This window comes from Enhydra lutris, unplaced genomic scaffold (genome assembly GCF_002288905.1).
Source record: "Enhydra lutris kenyoni isolate GAN:26980312 unplaced genomic scaffold, ASM228890v2 scaffoldscaffold21, whole genome shotgun sequence".
Taxonomy (NCBI): domain Eukaryota; kingdom Metazoa; phylum Chordata; class Mammalia; order Carnivora; family Mustelidae; genus Enhydra; species Enhydra lutris.
This window is the reverse complement of record NW_019154105.1, coordinates 4,630,118-4,648,269: the sequence shown is the minus strand read 5'-3', so window position 1 is coordinate 4,648,269 and position 18,152 is coordinate 4,630,118. Positions and strand designations below refer to the sequence as shown.

Below are 18,152 nucleotides of genomic sequence, written 5' to 3'. Positions count from 1 at the left end.
AAGAGGGACAGGATTTAAATGGGACAGAAAATCAAGGAGAGGATGAAATGGGAGGGAAGACAAGATTTACTTTTTTTTTTTTAATCAGTTTCATTGAGGTATAATTTGGGTTCAGTAAAATCCCCTATCTTGAAGTCTACTGGTCTATGAGTGTTAACAAATGGATACATTCTGGCAGTCTTGAAACCACAACTGCGGTCAAGGTTTGAGACAGTTTCATCAACCGTCCCCCCAAGCTCTCCTTTTTACTGTGACTCATTCCCGCCTCCTCCCCCCCCCCCCACCCCCACCCCCAGTTTCTGGCAACCACTGATCTGTTTTTTTACTCTTAAAGAGTTTTGCCTTTGCTGAAATATCCTAGCCATGGAGTCATACAGTACTAATCTTTTGTTTCTGGTTTTTGCCATATGCTTTTGAGATCCATCCACATTCTTTTGTGTATCAGTGATAGTTCCAAGAAGACCTTTTAAAGAACCTTTAAATTGTAGTTTCCAGTCATACTTTTCCACTAAAAAACTATGAGGTTCTATGTTCACAAGCCCTAAGTACCTAATTTTCCACTATTCTGAAGAATAATATACTCCTAGCTTGTAGTAACTATGGTCAATTCCGGAAATAAGCATTTTGTAGTGGAAATTGTTAGAGCTGTGGATTTGAATAGACCTATCTAGCTCTTTAAATAAACAGCCACCATTTTGCAAAAGCTCAATGGAAGAAAAATCGAGTTGACAATTCTCATAAATAGTTAACTTACATTTTTCTCAGGTGGTGGATACACTGATATTTCTCTAGTTCTTTAAAATCTATGTGTTTTATATGCTCTTTGGTATGTATGATGCATTTTATAATAAAAAAGTTAAAAAATCAAAAAAAGAGAACCTTTAAAATTGTGGTCCTTATAGTCGACCAGAGCTCAAAACCTCTCGTAAGGCGTTAACCACGTCTTCCCAGTCTACTCTGAGTTCTGTGCTTGGCTTGGCTTTGAAGGTGGGTGGCTCCTCCCTTCCCTTCTGGTTGTCTCTGAAGCCTCTGGAGCAACACTCTTACAGGAAGTAAAACCACAGCAAAGAAGGAGCCTTATTTTGTTTTATCTTCGATTGCAAGTAATGAAGCCTACAAAATTGTGAGGCTTGTTTTAACATCGCAGGTATGGCTCAGATCTCTAACACATCAAGGACACCTGGGCTTCCCGGATAAGCCTAGAAGCTAGGACCAGGAACGAGAAGCAGGACTCAGCTCTGCCTCTTGTCTCTATGTCTCACTGCTCAAAGGCTTCATTTACCTCTTCCCTGCAGACAGGCTTGCTCCACATCTCATCGTGGTAGACTGTGGCTTCTGCATCATCAAATGGGGGCTCTCAGGCTAGTTGCAGATTTCCAGGGAATAATCGGCAATCTTCCCCTCGTCCCGTCCACACTGATTGTATATGTGTGTGGCTAGAATGGGGGCCAGGTAGATAGAGTCAGGTAATATGAACACTGCAGAATCATTTATGGGGGCTCACTCACGTGATTTGGGGACAGGTTGGAGGGAGGGTTTGCAGAGGGAGGGAATCACTGAGAGCTAATCAGAGACTCTGATAGTTCCTTTCCATTCTCTCCAATTTAACCATTAGCCTTCGTTTTGTTTTTCATTATTATGTCTTGGGTCCAAAACTGGTTTTTCAAACATTTATGTAGCCATTTTAGAAAAATCAAAACTAAAAAGTTTATGGAATTGTTACATTATATTGAGGTCAGAGAATACATCATAGTTTTACCTGTATGTCACTATGTTCATCTTCATCTGGTTACTTTTATTTACAGTATGAATATTGTATCATGGTAGTGCTTTGATCCAAATTCTTCCATGCACATAAGCTGAAGATATTTTTAATCTTGTTTTTCTAGAGACTAATGACTGCATTTTCTCATTCCTTTCTTGGGGACATCTTTTAGGAAAGGTTACTTTTCCCTGAAAATTAGTGACCAGCAGTTCTTCTCTGAGCCACAGCTGATCAACATACAAGCGTTTTCAACACAGGTAATGACATTACCACACAATTAATATTTTCGCATTTGTGAATCAAGGTTTCTTTCCAGTAGTTATAGCAGAAATAACCTCAATTAAGCTAGTTTCAGGTTCTCCATGAAATACTACTGGAATAATTGTTAGTGCTCGTGGGTAAGAACAGCAGCAACAACTAATTGCTAATACATCTATCGTATTCTTCTTTGTATTTTTCATTCAATCCTTATGATAGCCCTGTGGGGTGTTGTTTTCCCCAATTTGCAGAGAAGGAAACTAAAGTCACAGGGAAGTTAAGTAACTTGTCTATGGTGACATAGCTAATAAATAAAGAGCTGAGATTTGTGCCCAGAAAATCGGGCCACAGAGTCTGTGTTCTTACCCACTAACTTATGGTGCCTTACTGTACTCTCCTGAGTATGATATGAGCCCTTCAGGATAATTTGAAACTGTTCCAGTTGTTAAGACTTTCTTAGTCTTGGGTAAATGAGTTTGTTTTGCCTAAATATTTCTCTCTCAGGAGTATGAAATTATTCTCAGCTACTTTTGCCTATCTGTCCTGTAGCTGGGCTGTGCTCCCATCAGTTTGCGGTAGGTAGAGCATCTGATTAAGGATGTACTTACATGGGGTGCCAATGTGGGCACCAGCCAGACAGAAGTCTGAGGACATCATGGTAGATGCTATAAAACTCAGTGTGATGGCGCCTCTGTTCCCATCACTCATCTCTGTTAAAATGTACTTATGTGTCCAGAATACAGATAGTGGTAGAGGGTCTGAGTGAGCTTGAGGGATTCAGCAGCTGAAACATGCAAAGAGAGTAGGGGAGAGATCTAGTCTTAAGTTGTGAACAGTAAGAGAGTGGGATATCAGCATGGGGAACCAAGGATACCTAAATATCCAGAACTCTGTAGAGTGTTAGTCATGAATTCAAGGATAGACATGAGACTATTGTTTTAATTTTTTTTTAAATTTTGGTCCAAATATGAAAAGACCATGGACTGTGGATAACAGACATAACCCAGAAGTGACTCCCGGATGGTGTTCACAGGCCAACTTCGTTCTTCTTCCTTTTTTTAATATTTTATTTATTTACTTGAGAGAGAGAGAGACAGAGAACACAAGTCGGGGCATGGAGAGAGGGATAAGCAGACTCCTCCAGGGAGGCCAACAAGGGGCTCAGTCCCAGGACCCCAAGATCATGACCTGAGCCGAAGGCAGACACCTAATATCTGAGACACGCAGGCGCCCCGCCCCCAACTTTGCTCTTCTTGATGGCATTCTTACTTCAGGGGTGCCGGAAGTTGAGGGTTGATTAGAAATTGATCTGATATTCATTTGACTTCACTGTTGGGCTAAGAGTATTAATTTTGTTTTAATTTAATTGAAACTAAAACATGTTAAAAGCAAAAACAAAAACAAACCAAAAATGAAAACATGTGTTCTCTGTAAATATGGGCCAGAGGGCTACATCAGGCCTGAGGACTGTCTGGCTTAAAATTTCTCAGTACCTAAACTCAGAAGTTTTATTTTGTTCTTTTTGTTTGTGTTAATATAGTAACTCTAATTAGGTAAATTAGAGACTTAGGGTAGATACTGGCAAGTGCCTTTCTCATCTCAGACAGTGAGCTCCTATGGTTCCCTAAGTTTTGTTTGCTTGTCTTCCCCAAATCAAGCGAATAAATAGTGGCAGCATTTTTAAATTTTATTTATTATATGAGAAACTTCTTTCATTTTAACTTTTTTAAAATGGAGTTTTAAAAATTAATTTTAACTTATTTTTGTTCCTTTACAGTCCTGTGATATTTCAATATGGTCTTGAACCTCCTGGAGATTTTCTCATGCAAGTTAATTTGATCTTTTCCATTTATGGATGTTGACATCACCTTCTGACCTCTCCTCTTTTAGAATCCAAGGGGCCCTTCATTCCCACGTATCTAGAATCACAGCTTCTGCATTCTCACTTGGGAATTCTGAGGGGTAGCTGTCCTCTATCTTCCTACTATGTGACTATTACAATGATACATTAGCTAGACATTACTTTAATAGATGTTGAAATTTCCAGGAGGCCAGAGAGGTAGTTTTAAAACAAAACCATTGGACTAAAGAAAGCGATATGCTGAGAGAAGTCCTAGATGGTTCAACTTCAAACGATATACAAAACTAAGATAATATTTTCTTTGGCTTTTGGCCTCAGGTTTTGTTTTGTTTGTTTGGTTTGGTTTGTTTGTTGGTTGGTTGGTTGGTAATTTTTTCTGTTGTGGTTCATTAACTTTTGTCTTTATGAAAGAATATTGTATTTGCTTACTCAACTGGTGAAGGGAAACCTGATAATCCCAAGAAAAACATCTGAAAATTTGCCACGTGGATTAGCCAGGTGGTTGTCTTTCTCCGACCTCATCTTCCTGGGCTCTAAAACCTGAGCTGGGGTGGGCCCTTCAAGATATGGAGGAGATGGCTTCAAGAAAATTATTGCCTGGGACCAGATATGACATGAATTCAGAATCAGAAACATCTTACCCCAACTCAGCATACTGCAGTGTCACTAGAGGGAAGTACTCAACCCCGAACCCCAGTGAAAAGATTCCATGCCTCTTACTGTTCTCTCTTGGATGCAGAAAACTGGTTGGGATCCCTGACTCTGGGCTGATCTCAGTTATAATGCAGGGGATAGAGTGTAAATCAAGACAGCAGAGACTTGGAAACAAGGCTCATCTCCGTTTCCTCTGGTGAATATGATGGCCTTGAAGTGGCTTGAGAAGCCTCCAGAACCCGAAGTATGAAGTAATCTCACTTGCTCTGGCTACTGCAACTGCCCACACCTCCGACAAATCCTTTGACTCTGCCACCGTTTGGCACTTTGCTGGAGCTTTAAGAGTTCCCTTCAATAGCACAGAATCATCAATTAGGTTGTGCACAACGGTATCTAGTCCACCGGGTCGCCCTCTTTCCTGCTAAATGACTTCTCCTCCTTCCCTTCCACTCCTCAGGCCCCCTATGTGCTGAGAAACGAGGCCCTCCGTATTAGCAGAGGAGAGAGAGGGACCATCACGACGCAGCTGCTTGACATCCGAGATGACGACAACCCACAGGACGTCGTGGTCGAAGTGCTTGACCCGCCACGTCATGGCCAATTGCTCCAAACCCTTCAGTCCCCTGCAGCCCCGATCTACCAGTTCCGGCTGGATGAGCTCTCCAGGGGCCTTCTCCACTACGCTCACGATGGCTCGGAGAGCGTGTCCGATGTTGCAGTCCTGCAGGCCACCGACGGGCATTCCTTTCAAAATATACTGTTCCGTGTGAAGCTGGTGCCCCAGGTAGGTGGGATTCCTAGAGCGGCAGTTTCCTTGCACCTAGATAGGAAGTTTTGTCGATGATATTATTTTAAAATATTCATAAAGTTAAGATATGCATAGGTATTTATTCGAACATTGATTAAACATCTATTACGGAGATACTTAGAATGTTCAGAGATTCACAGAACACAATACCCAATCTCAGGGAGTAGTGTATGTTTTGTTAGGAGCTTCCTTGATCTGAAGGACCTGTCCCCATGTTCTCTGCACAAGGGACACTTTCATACCTTTATGTTGACTTGCTGCCATAAAAATGCCTCATCGTCCACTGATGCTCTTGTCTGCTGCCTAAGTCTGATCACACGAATCAAGCGCACCCCTGTTTTTGTCTCCCTTCTGCAACAGCTCATGCAGTGTGAAGCTCATAGGTGATCATAATGAATCGAAAAAGATGGGTTCGGCCATTCTGTTAGCCCAGCTCAAGTAGGGTGAGGAAACTCTCTCTTTTAGTAATCACAGGAACACCTGTCGGCCTGAGTCATTCCCATGCCACCTCCATATGTCTTTGTCATACCCACGAATATCTTTTCTATTATTTACTTAATATTTTTCTTTGTATCAGATTTTTTATTGTGGCCTCATCCTAATAATGCATATGAAATCATGGGCTTAATGTAGAATTGTACTTCTAAAATATTAAAATTAATACATGACCACTTTTAAAAATACTCGTTCACATAGTAGATAGAATGTTCTTGGATACTATTAATGGGGTGGCTGTGACGTTTAGGGACTGGGCTGACCCATGCTAGAGCCAAGAAGCCTACTGAAAAACATTTTCAGAACCACTAATTACTTGATGATATTTCGCTAGAAGCTCTTTCCTCTGTTTTAGCAAAAATGGCTCTTTCCCATGGTGGTAGATTGGGAGACTTATCATTTTTTTTGAACGTTTCATTCCAAATATCAGTAGCCACCAAAGTGTCATTGACGATTAGCTAGAGAGATGGATTTACCGAGGACAGTTTAGAAATGACTTGTCAGTTTCTCATGGAAGATCGTTCAGTCTCTGCGATGGAGCCTTGCGAAGGTGAACAGCTTGGATGTAACATAGTCTGCTGGCTAGGTTCTCAGGCTGTTGTCTCATCATTTGCAGCTGATGGAAACAGTGATGGTGGCCTGAGATAGAGGGGAGTAAGTGAAGGCTGATTATGAGAACAGAGTTGGCAGATAGCCACCTTGTAGCTAATCCTAATTATCACCCTCTTGCAATTGCCCTGGGAGATGAGGTTTAGTTCTGAAGAGATGAAGTCTAGACAGACACAGAAAGTTTCTTTTCCTCCTGCTTGGTTTCCTTCCAAAGATTGTTACAGGATTTCAGTGCAACGCTCGCAGCTGCCTTTCCTGTAGTAGTTTCAGTCTCCACATTTGGAGATCGGTTTGGTGGATGGCACTATCATTTTGTATGCTAGGGTCTAAGGTTGAAGGTATGTCTAGGATTTTAACTGCTTTGACTACCAAAACAAAACAAGCAAAAATTAAAGTTTATAAATAGGACATAAGCACAGAACTTGAGAATTCTTGTAGCACTTATACCTTGGGATTCGTGTCAGTATTACAATGTCCCTCCTCCTTCCTCCTGCCATCACTCCATCTCCTGTAGTGTTGTGCTTATGTGTCCGTCTGGTGAACTAATTAATGGCTTCTAAGCCAATGAACTGGGATAATGAAACCAGCATCCATCAGGACGTACTAATAAATCTGACTCTGTAATACTGATATTTTATGAATACATACTGTATTTCCTTTCAGGAATTCAAAGTACTTTTTCTTTAAATCTCTTCTATTGATTTTTACAATATTTTAATGAAGAAGGTTAGGAGCGGGGCCATATGACCTTATTTCTTCTTCTTTTTTTTATTTAAAGATTTTTTTTTAATTTATTTGACAGAGATCGCAAGTAGGCAGAGAGGTAGGCAGAGAGAGAGGGGGAGGCAGGCTCCCTGCTGAGCGGAGAGCCCGATGCGGGGCTCAATCCCAGGACCCTGAGATCATGACCTGAGCCAAAGGCAGAGGCTTAACCCACTGAGCCACCCAGGCGCCCTGACCTTATTTCTTCTATTAGAAGTTCTACTATGGGTGGAAGGTGTTTTTGTTTGTTTTGTTTTTAACCTTTATTGGATTAGTCATGTTGACGTAAATTATTTCATTTGATCCTCATGATCCTTCCAGGATGTTTGTACAATTATTTTTTATTATCTCTAATTTTCCAAAAAAGGGAAACTGAAGAAAGGTATAAAAACATTTTTAAAAGTTTAAAAATGTTTATTTTTTTATAAAGGTATTTCCTGTTGGAGCTGTGGTTTCGACTCAAGTGTGTTCTGGCTCATCACACTTAACCCACATAGCTTTTTTCATTCTAGCCCATATTTTTCGATGTTTTGGTCATATATATTCTGATCCCCCTCATTGACAGAGTGGAGACAGCAATTTAGTCATTTTGTCAATGTCCTATCCAAGCAGTCTGGGCCCTAAGCCTCCTGGAATCTTCCCTCTGGACTCACCACATCTTGTTACAAGTGAAGCTATTTATAATCATAAGTCTGCCGGAGCCCAGGAAGAAAAAAACTCCTTCAGCTGTTAATGGCTTCCAGTACATGTATAGTCAGACATGATTGATTTCATTCTGATAGCCACTTCTGAAGGTGGGCATCCAAGTCCCTACACTGAGCCCGCCTGTGTATTAAACTTGAAGTCAGGCCAATTACTGGCTGATGTCTCCCTGGTGGTTTAAGTGTCATGGTGAAGGGGATTAGGTCTAATTCCTGAGGAATGGATGTACAAATTAATCCCAATGTTGTTCAGTAGAAAACTTTACCCACTGCCACAGGTGAAAGGAGAGAGAGAGAAAAAAAAAAAAAAAAAACAACTGTGTGTGAGCAGCAACGCTTTTAGTCTTCCTCTCTTGAGCAAGGCACATCATAGGAGTTCAGCGCATTTTTGTTGGATGGGTAGATCTTTGGAGAGATGCAACAGCTTGAGTGAGGCTAGTTCCTGTGTTCCTACGTTAGAATCCTCTCTTGCACTTGAGAAGCCTTCAGGCCACCTCTGCTGATGTTGAGGTGGCCTATCTGGGACTAAGCGTGGGAGCTGTCGGCTCCACTCTCGCTTCTCAAGTTCGGCATCACTTCCTCCAAAGTTTCATCCTTGGCCTGGCAGTGAGGAAATTTACTGCCCTCCAGGCTTATGTTGAGTTGCTGAAGAGAAAATGGATTCAGGACTGATGTCGAAACATGCTCTGTTGGGGTGGGGGGAGGCAAAAGAAATCAAGAAGATTAAAAGGTAATAAAGAAAGCTTGCTGAACAGGCTTTCATTAATTGTGTGGATTACCAAACCCGAGCCCACTGGAGATACGATTTTAAAGCATTTCGGCATCTAATAAGGGCTAAAATGTAGGCAGGGAAAGCTTATTGGTGGTTTCTCTCCACTGACAGTCTTTCAAGCCAAGCTTCTTTTTAATTAATTAAGGCATCTCCGGAAATCATGCCTCCTTTTCCACTTTGGCAATAAATCTGATGATCTTTGTGACCTCGTTTGTTGTTGTTTGAGCAGTTACTTTCTGCCATTGGGTAATGCTTTGATGTGAAAATCCCCCAAGTATCGTGCTATGAACTGGTTGGAAAATTCTGTTGCTAAGTCTGCTCTGGCCGTTTGAACTCGGTAAGGCTTGTGTGTGACTAGCGGCCCCGTTGTGCTTTCCTTCGGTTTCTTAAAACTTGTCCTCCCAGTGGTTGTCTGGCATGGACGCCTCTTGATAACGAGGGCGCTCGTGACAGCTAGAAGTATGGCACAAAAGTGTTAAGCTTTTGAATAAGAGTCTCTCTCATAAATAAATAAATCCTTACCACATGTCAGGGTTTCCCCTTTTTTTTTAAGGTTTTAATCTATTTATTGAGAGAGACAGAGAGAGAGAGAGAACAAGCAGGGTGAGGGTCAGAGAGAGAAGCAGACTCCCTGCTGAGCCCGGAGCTGGACGTGGGACTTGATCCCGGGACTCTGGGCAGATGCCTAACAGCGGAGCCACCCAGGTGCCCCAGGGTTTCATCTTTTATGGACTTACTTAGCTTGTTCAATTTGGCATCTTATAAGATGTGTTGCTCAGAGTATACATTCAAAAAATGGTTCTTGATTACTAAATTTTATTTATGATGTAGTTAAAATCTACATGGAGAGAAGGTTCTATATTCTTGACCTGAAGGAACAGAGCTTCTGAGGAGCATACACCCACTGACAAACACCAAAACGGTCCAATTATCTTTCCATCCTTTATCCTGGCAAATAGCATCCAAGTTTCACGTTTTACGTCTACCCTACATGATCCTTCCCTAAAATCCACAGTGTCCTTCAAGGCCGCATTTTAAAAACTATGGTATAAATGAACCTTTGCAAAATAAGGCATTTTTTAACAGAATAAATAAAATCTTAGGACTGTTATTATATCCAATTATAGTCCTTTTCTACTTGATTAAGTTTTAAAATTTTTTAGCTTGAGTAGTTGGACCTGGGGTTAGGGTACACTGTCATTTGAAATCATCATGTATGCCCCAACATTTATTTTAGGGGAGGAAGTTTTCATTTTATTTGTGAGATTTTTCCTCCTAATGATAGAAGCTTAGGCCCTTACTTCTGGTTTACAACATTAATATTTTTATTTGTAACACAATATATAATGGCCAAACTTTATTGCCAACATTTCCCTATGCCCATTGTTCTATGAAATGAATTAGAAGAACTATTTAATTTAAAGCACTCTTTTGATTATGCCCCCATAACCCCTTTTTGGGATTTTATTGCTTTCTAATGTGGTACCCCGAAGGACATATAAAACATTACTAGGCAGGAGATTATTCAGCTCATCTTATGGCTACTTTCTTGAGCTTACAGGGATATATGCACCATTGTGTAGAAGAAGGGATAAAAAACTACAAGGAGATAAAGAAATTGCAAAATGTCAGAATCATTGGGGAAATGCGTTAAAATTTGTTTGGCTTTTCTGGACACTTTAACTATAGAAAAGATGATATATAGGCTTCTATTCATCTCTTCCTGAATCTTTATTGGGCTCTTTCCCAGAAGAAGACAACTGATAAAACCATCTTCATCGTAATGAGTGGGAAGAATTATACTTCTTTCCCTTAGATAGTTGTCTGTTTCTTCTTATGTATTAAAAACAAATGATTTGGAAACAGAAGTTATCAATGTAAATATTCTGAAAGACCTGTCTGGGGGGTTCAGGAGAACCACTCTGGACCCATTACTATTTCTTTCCTGAGCTCTGCTTCTCCTGCTTTAGCATGATTCCACATCCCCTGGGAATCCTCTTCAAATACAAGTGGAAACACATCAGAGTACAAAGCTGTACGGCAAAGTAAACAGTCAATGAAATGAAAAGGCAGCCTACCAAATGGGAGAAAATATTTGAAACCATATATCTGATAGAGGATTAATATCTAGACTATATGAGGAACTCAGATAACTCAATAGCAAAATCATCATCTTTATCATCCAATTAAAATGTGGCCTTAGGACCTGCACGGACCTTTCTCAAAAGAAGACATAAAATGGCCAACAGGTACATGAAAATATGTTCAGTATCACTCATCATCAGGGAAATGCAAATCAAAACCACAATGAGTTATCACCTCATACCTGTTAGAATGGCTGTTATCAAAAAGACAAAAGATAACAAGTGTTGGTGAAGGTACTGGGAACAGGGAACCTGTATACACTCTCGGTGGGGATGTAAATTGATGCAGCCATTATGGAAAACAGTATGGAGGGTCCTCAGGAAACTAAAAGCAGAGCTGTCATATGATCCAGCAACCTCACTTCCAGGTATATATCTAAAAGAAATGAAATCTGTGTCTCAAGAGATATATGTACTCACATGTTTATTGTAACATTAGTCACAATAGGTAAGGTATGAAAAGAGCCTAAGTGTCTCTTGATGAATAAAAGGATAAAGAGAGGGGCACCTGGTGGGCTCAGTTGGTTGAGTGCCAGTTCTTCATTTCGGCTCAAGCCATGATCTTGGGGTCCTGGGATCAAGCCCCACATCGGGCTTCACACCCAGTGGGGGGTCAGCCTCAGGGTTCTCTCTCTCTCCCTCACCCTCTGCTCCTCCCCACCCCCGCTTGCTTGCTTTCTCTCTCTAAAATAAATAAATAAATATTTTTAAAAAATCGATAAAGAAAATGTGATCTATGTATCTAATGGAATATTATTCAGCCTTAAAAAAAAAAAAGGAAATCCTGTCATTTGTTACAGCATAGATGGGCTTGAAAAACATTATGCTAAGTAAAATAAGCCAGACAGAAAAAAGACAAATTCTGCATGATCTCATTTATATTTGAAATCTTAAAAAGCCCAGCTCATAATAGCAGAGCAGAATGGTGGTTGCCAGGGGCTGAGGTAGGAGAAATGGGGAGATGTTAGTCAAAGGATATAGACGTTCAGTTACCAGAGATAAATAAGTTCTGGAGATACAATGTATAGCATGGTGGCTATACTTGATACTGTATCATATACCTGAAATTTGCTGAGTGGGTTGACCTTAAGTGTTTTTACCACATACGCACACAAAAGTGTAGCTACATGAGTGATAGATTTCCTAATTAGCTTGAATTTCACAATGTATATGTACATCAAAACATCATATTGTGCACCTTGCCTATGTACAACTTTTATTTGTCAAATATACTTCAGTAAAGTTGGTGAAAAAAATAAAATGCAGATTCTAATTTAGGATCTGGGGTGGGGTCTGAGATTCTTAACTTGTCATAAGCTTCCAGATGTTGCCTAACACTTCCAGATGTTCTAACACTGACATAAAAGGAGTACTGTCTCCTAAAGATTTACAGTCACACAGGAATTAGAGAATTACATTGGTAAAGTGTGGCCAAGATAGAAATGTAGTGGGAGGGACATCTGGGGACATGCATTCAGGTCACTGTACTTACTTGCTTGGAATATGAAAAACCACGTTGCCTTATCAGTCCCAGAATATGGTTGTTGGCGTATGACTGATTTCTGTAACCATGATCAGACTTGACGAGGCGGCTGCTATTAGAGAGATTTCTGGCAATTAAGATGCATGGGTCTGAGTGTATTATCTTATATGAAACTCTGCTGGAGTTAATTGGGACTTTTCCCCCAGAATTCAGGGGTGGGGTAAGTATAGAGGAAAATTCTTGGCACATTTTGATGTTTTTGTAACTAATATGCTGTATCAATTGTGAAGGGAGAAAATTCTAGGGAGTTTGCCCCTGAGCACTGATCATAATAGAAGGTGCTTTTGCTGCTGTTCTCCTGGGCACTGTTTGACTCGGTTCCCTGGTGACTGTGGTGAAATGGCCAGGACCACCTCTTGTGGGGAGCAAATGCTCTCGTGCCAAGTGACTGCAAAGGCCTATTTGTTGTCTTCTGCCCTGAATCTGCCCCTCCTGGGAGTGGTATTGCTCTGTTGGGGTGTTTCAAATATTGGCATATTTGAAAGTAATAACAATAATTTATAAAAACGTCCCCATTGAAATGCCCTAGTTTAGAACCCCAGATTTACTGATTTTTAAAGTATGAAAACAGACTAAAAGCTGAACACACACAGACTCACTAACCTCCTTCCAAGGAAAATGTCAGTCATGAGGCTTTGGAAGAGGCGCACACCTTGCAAATCAAGAATGGTAGCACTTTCGTGACAGTAGCTTTAGCAATTAAAATGGTTGCCTTCTCGGGAGGGCGAAAGAGGTGATTTCTTCCAGTCAGCTCTCCCAGCTGTTGTTTCTAAGGCTTCACTTTCAGCCATCAAGGCCTGTCAGTTTGGCCTCTAGTGTTTCTGGAAACTGGTTCTAACTCTCTGTTCCCATGGCAATGACTATTTCATCTTCTCTCACCTGAGCCATTATAAGAATTTGTTAAATGGTTTCTACAGCCCCAGACACATGTCAGTTCTAGCCCCTTCCATCTTCTGCTGATGGAGACTTTATAAACCCCAGACTGTTCATACCCCTTCCTTCCCTGAAGACGCGTGTTGACTTTACTGGGCTTACAAGATAAATGGAGACCTTTAGTACATCCTCTACCCTCCTCCAGCCAACTTCAAGAGAGTGTCCCTTCTTATTCACCCCTCTCCTGGCCCCATAAATTCTTCTTGCCCAGACACAGGACATTGTCTCATGTCTTTGCCTCTATTGGGCCCTCTGCACAGAGTCCATTTCATCACTTCTCTCTTAGAAGGGCCATGTTTTGGTCATTCAAGAGTTAAATGATATTTCCATAGGAAAGCCTTCCTGAGCATTCCTCCCCCAAAGAGGAAACCCCCTTTTTCCTTTATTCTCCCACAGCACCCTGCTCCAGCCTCTTACACAGTATCATTGTGATACGCCCTGATTAGTTGTCTGTGGCAGGATGACTAGACCGTACGTTCTCAAACCGACATCTTGTTTAGGCATTCTTATATATCTCGGGCCTCTGGCAAGAGAGCCAGCCTCTAATAGGTGCTTAGTGTATAGTGCTTGAGTATGAGTGGATGGGGAGAGTGGAGGGACAGTGAGAGGGATGAATGAAAGAAAGAAATGGATGAATGAAAAACGTTATTTGCTTATGATAAAGTAAAGGAAAAAAATAGGATATGTACATATATACATACACATACATGTGTCTACACACAATATACATACGTAATCCACAGTGTGACTCTGGAGCTATGAATACCTCTTATTAGATGATGGCTGGCAACAATAATACCTGATAACTTAGTTTTTAAGGGCTGATATATACATATATATATACACATATATATATACATATGTGTATACACGCACTTATATACACAGAGAAATATATATTTATAAAAATACATATTATATATAAATATATTTATAAATTTGTATATATGATTTGTAAATAGAATTTGTATATAATAATGTATATAATATACATTATGTATAGTGTGTGTGTACACACACACACACACACACACACACATATATATATGTTTGTTTTGGCTTGGGCTTAACTCTGTACTCTTTCCTCATTCTAGAATGATGCAGGTCTTCGGCTTGTGGCTAATTCAATGGTGTGGGTTCCAGAAGGTGGGATGCTACAGATTACCAACAGAATCTTACAGGCTGAAGCTCCAGGTGCCAGTGCCTCAGAAATCATCTACAAAATTACCCAGGACCACCCACAATTTGGTAACTTTTCTTTTCCTTTCTCGTGATCTCATCATTGTATCCAGCAATCTTGGACTTGCTATGGTATGACGCCATGCAGCGAGGTTGTGATTCCAATGATACTAACTTTCTAATACCTCACAGATCTCATTTAAACACAGAATCATCAAAATAACTGTGGTACTGTACACATATTCTGTATCAGGTGATATGCTAAGTAATGTAGACCTGTTAGTATATATGAAATCCAAAATTTAAATTTTCTGTTAGTATACATGAAATCCAAAATTTAAGTTTTAAAATAGGTTCATTTTAAAGAGAGAGTAACTTGCTAATACGTAGTTCATTTCAGCATATATAGCTAATAATGTCAGTTTAATTTTGAAGCTCAGGCTCTCACACTCCACTTTATGCCCCCTCCAGAACATCGCCAGACTTCTTGTTGAGATTTAAAAAAAAAAAAAAAAAAAAAGTTTTACATAAGAACATTTTTAAAGATCTTTGTTGTTATTTCCACTCGTAGCAAGATAGTAGAGATTGATAACTTGGAAATATTTCCCTCGTCATCATCTAGAAAAGCTGGATAAAAGATGATAAGAATTATAGGGTACTCGTGGCTGACCTTTCAAGAATAGAGAGAAATATCCAGATAGCAAACAGAGAAGGAGCTTAAAGCCAGTCTGGGCGTGAGCTGATGGAACAGCTTCCCTGAGAGGCTTGTATGTGTCCCCATAACCCAAGGGCTCGAGAAGTAATGCTCATGCAGAAATAGAAAAGTTAAGATCTTGCATAAAACTGGGACTCTGGAAAGACTTTCATTTCGAGGAACAGAATAGAAAACAAGAAGGGCACCAGCCCAGAGAGATGGCAAAGAAAACCTGTGTTTCCCAGGGCTTGGAGTAGAGCAAAAAAGTCTGCCAAGAAAGAACTTCAGGCCTGTTTCTCCCGCAGATCCAGGGTGAAGTTCTACTTGCCCGTGGTCTGAGAAACCCAAAGCTGAGACATTCATATGAATATTAATCTCAGGCCAATGATAATTCTTGGGTCCCTTGCAGAAACTGGTAGAAACTGTTGTGGAATGTCCACCCTCAACTCCGAATTTCAGAATTCTCACAGCCCAAACCACTGAAGATTAGCTCAGAATTCAAAATTACAGAACAAATGAGGAAACAATCCACAGTATCACAAGAAAAATGAACAAAATGTTTAAAATTCTAAGGATTTCGAGCAAAGGAGTAATCATAAAAACTATAAAACAAGCATATTAAAATGATTTAAAGACACAAAAGAAGGAATTGAAACTGTAAGGCAATAACCAAGACCATAAAAATAAAAGAAGAAGCAGGTATGTTTTTTAAAAGAATTAAAAAGATCACCTGAAAACGAAAATTATATTTTTCAAAGTGAAAAATATTTATTCACTACAAATAAAAACTTTCTTGGCATGTTAAATAGCACAGGAATAATAATCTGTTTTTCTCTGGTTTCCAGATTTTTAAAATTACGTATTTTCTGTAGTGAGGGGGAAAAATTAACTTTTATGCAATTTAAAAGTAATTGCAATGGGGCACTGGGGTGGCTCAGCGTGCCAAGCAACCGACTCTTGATTACAACTCAGGCCGTGTGTTCAGGGTCCTGAAATGGAGCCTCACATCAGACTCTGCACCATGAGTGTGGAGCCTGCTTAAGATTCTCTCTCCCTCTCCCTCTCCCTCTGTCCCTCCCATTACCCTCCCACCCCCCACTCACACACACTCTCTCTCTCTCAAAAAAAAAAAAAAGACTTAAGGGCGCCTGGGTGGCTCAGTGGGTTAAAGCCTCTGCCTTAGGCACGGGTCGTGATCCCATGGTCCTGAGATTGAGCCCCGCATTGGGCTCTCTGCTCCGCAGGGAGTCTGCTTCCTCCTCTCTCTCTGCCTGCCTCTCTGCCTACTTGTCATCTCTGTCAAATAAATAAAGTCTTTAAATAAAAAAGACTTAAAAAAATAAAAATAATTCCAGTGTAACAAAGACATTGAAAAGCATAATCTAATTAAGAATTAATATAATTATAAAATCATTGGTCTAGCTGGGGTGTCTTTTATTATAGTTGTGTAACTTTGAGGAAGGCAAGTGGATTCCTTTGAGCCTTAGTTTTCTTTGAAAGGTTAGGCTAGATAATTTTTTTTAACTTTTTATTTTAAAATAATTTTAGACTTACTGAAAAGTTGCAAAAATAGTACAAAGAGCCCTTGAATACCTTTAATCTAGCTTCCCTCAATAGTAGCATCTTATAGAACAATGGAACAATTATCAAAACCAGGAGGCCAAGTGGATACAATGCTACTAATTAGTCTGCCGACCTTATTCAACTTCGTGTTCTTTTATCCACTGATTTTTAGCTCGATAATGTTTAAGTCCTTTTCAGCCCTAAAAATCTTTGACTCGTTTGATGTATTAAATTCTCTACCTTTATCTTGATCATTAAAAGCCAAAAAATTTAATTTCCTAGAGACAGCCCAATACTCCAATATTCTGTTTAACTCTAAATAGAACAGTGCTGAATTAAATTGTTTTTTAAGCCATTTTGGCTTGATAATGCCATGTAGGCTTGCCTGTGACCCTCTCCTACTATAAGTCTCTTAATTAACTTCTTCCTATGAACACAATCCTCCTTCTGTGTGTCCAGAGCCCCCTATTAGTAATAATCCAATCACATTACCCTTAAGAAGCACTCAGGAGTGAAGGCGGCGGTGGGAACTGGAAGCCCAGTGCACACCGGTCTGCTCACATCTGTCTGTCGCGGAGGTGTGAATCTGTGGACCCCTTCCCCCCTGCCACCCCACCTACTGTGCACTCCCTCCTCACCTGAGAATGTCCCAGCTGGGCTTTAGACGTTTTGTGAAGACCTGACGGGGGAACTGAACCAAACGTAAATTGCTTGTAAATGTGTGACGGACCCAGGTTCCACCACTTGCAGACTCATCACTGCTCTCAAATAGAAGTGCGGACAAGTTGATTAGTACTTGTACCTTTAGCTGCTTCACAAGTTTGAAAATAAATTTAATGAGATGGTTTTAATGAAGTTACTTAAGTATCATTGCGGGAAAACCTGACTTCATCCAACACATTGCCGACTCTAAATTATTTAGCATCGAGTAAGAAAGCTTTAATACAAATTTTGTCAATCCCAAAATAATTCATGGAGGTTCCAGTGAGATTCTAATTCTTAATACCTATCAAATTTCCCCCTCGGAATTCTCGATTAAACCGTAGACATCAGGATTCAGGAAATCCCAAGTGGAGATTATTATTCCTTTTCTTAAACCTAGACTGTCTTGTAAGCCTGGATTTCATATGTCTGCAAGGTCAGCTGCCTGCATTTGTCATAATAAAAGCAGAGGTGGGGTACGACACAAAAGCTCTCACCTTGCTGCGGTGACCCCACAAAATACTGATACTTCTCCATCTCCTCATGGGCTTAGCACAAAGGCACCTGGTATTCAGCAGACCCAGTGCTGAGCTCCCCCCCCCACCCCCGCCTTCCTGCTCATGCATCCGGGGCATTGCTGCCCTTCCTGTCAGCAGGGGACTCCCGGGTCCCTCCCCGTCTCTCACCCTTCACAACCACAAGTGTCCAG

The 18,152-nt window shown here is 40.5% G+C and overlaps 1 protein-coding gene across 1 annotated transcript in view; it reads left to right on the top strand.

Annotated features, from left to right (window-relative positions):
* The window catches only part of LOC111149126 (Fraser extracellular matrix complex subunit 1), a 405,997-nt gene that overhangs the window by 258,795 nt on the left and 129,050 nt on the right, over positions 1-18,152 (top strand). Inside the window, exons 29-31 of the mRNA XM_022506058.1 lie at positions 1,938-2,022; positions 4,996-5,322; positions 14,400-14,553. Of these exons, the coding sequence (XP_022361766.1) occupies positions 1,938-2,022; positions 4,996-5,322; positions 14,400-14,553 (566 nt within the window). The remainder of the gene's footprint in view (positions 1-1,937; positions 2,023-4,995; positions 5,323-14,399; positions 14,554-18,152) is intronic.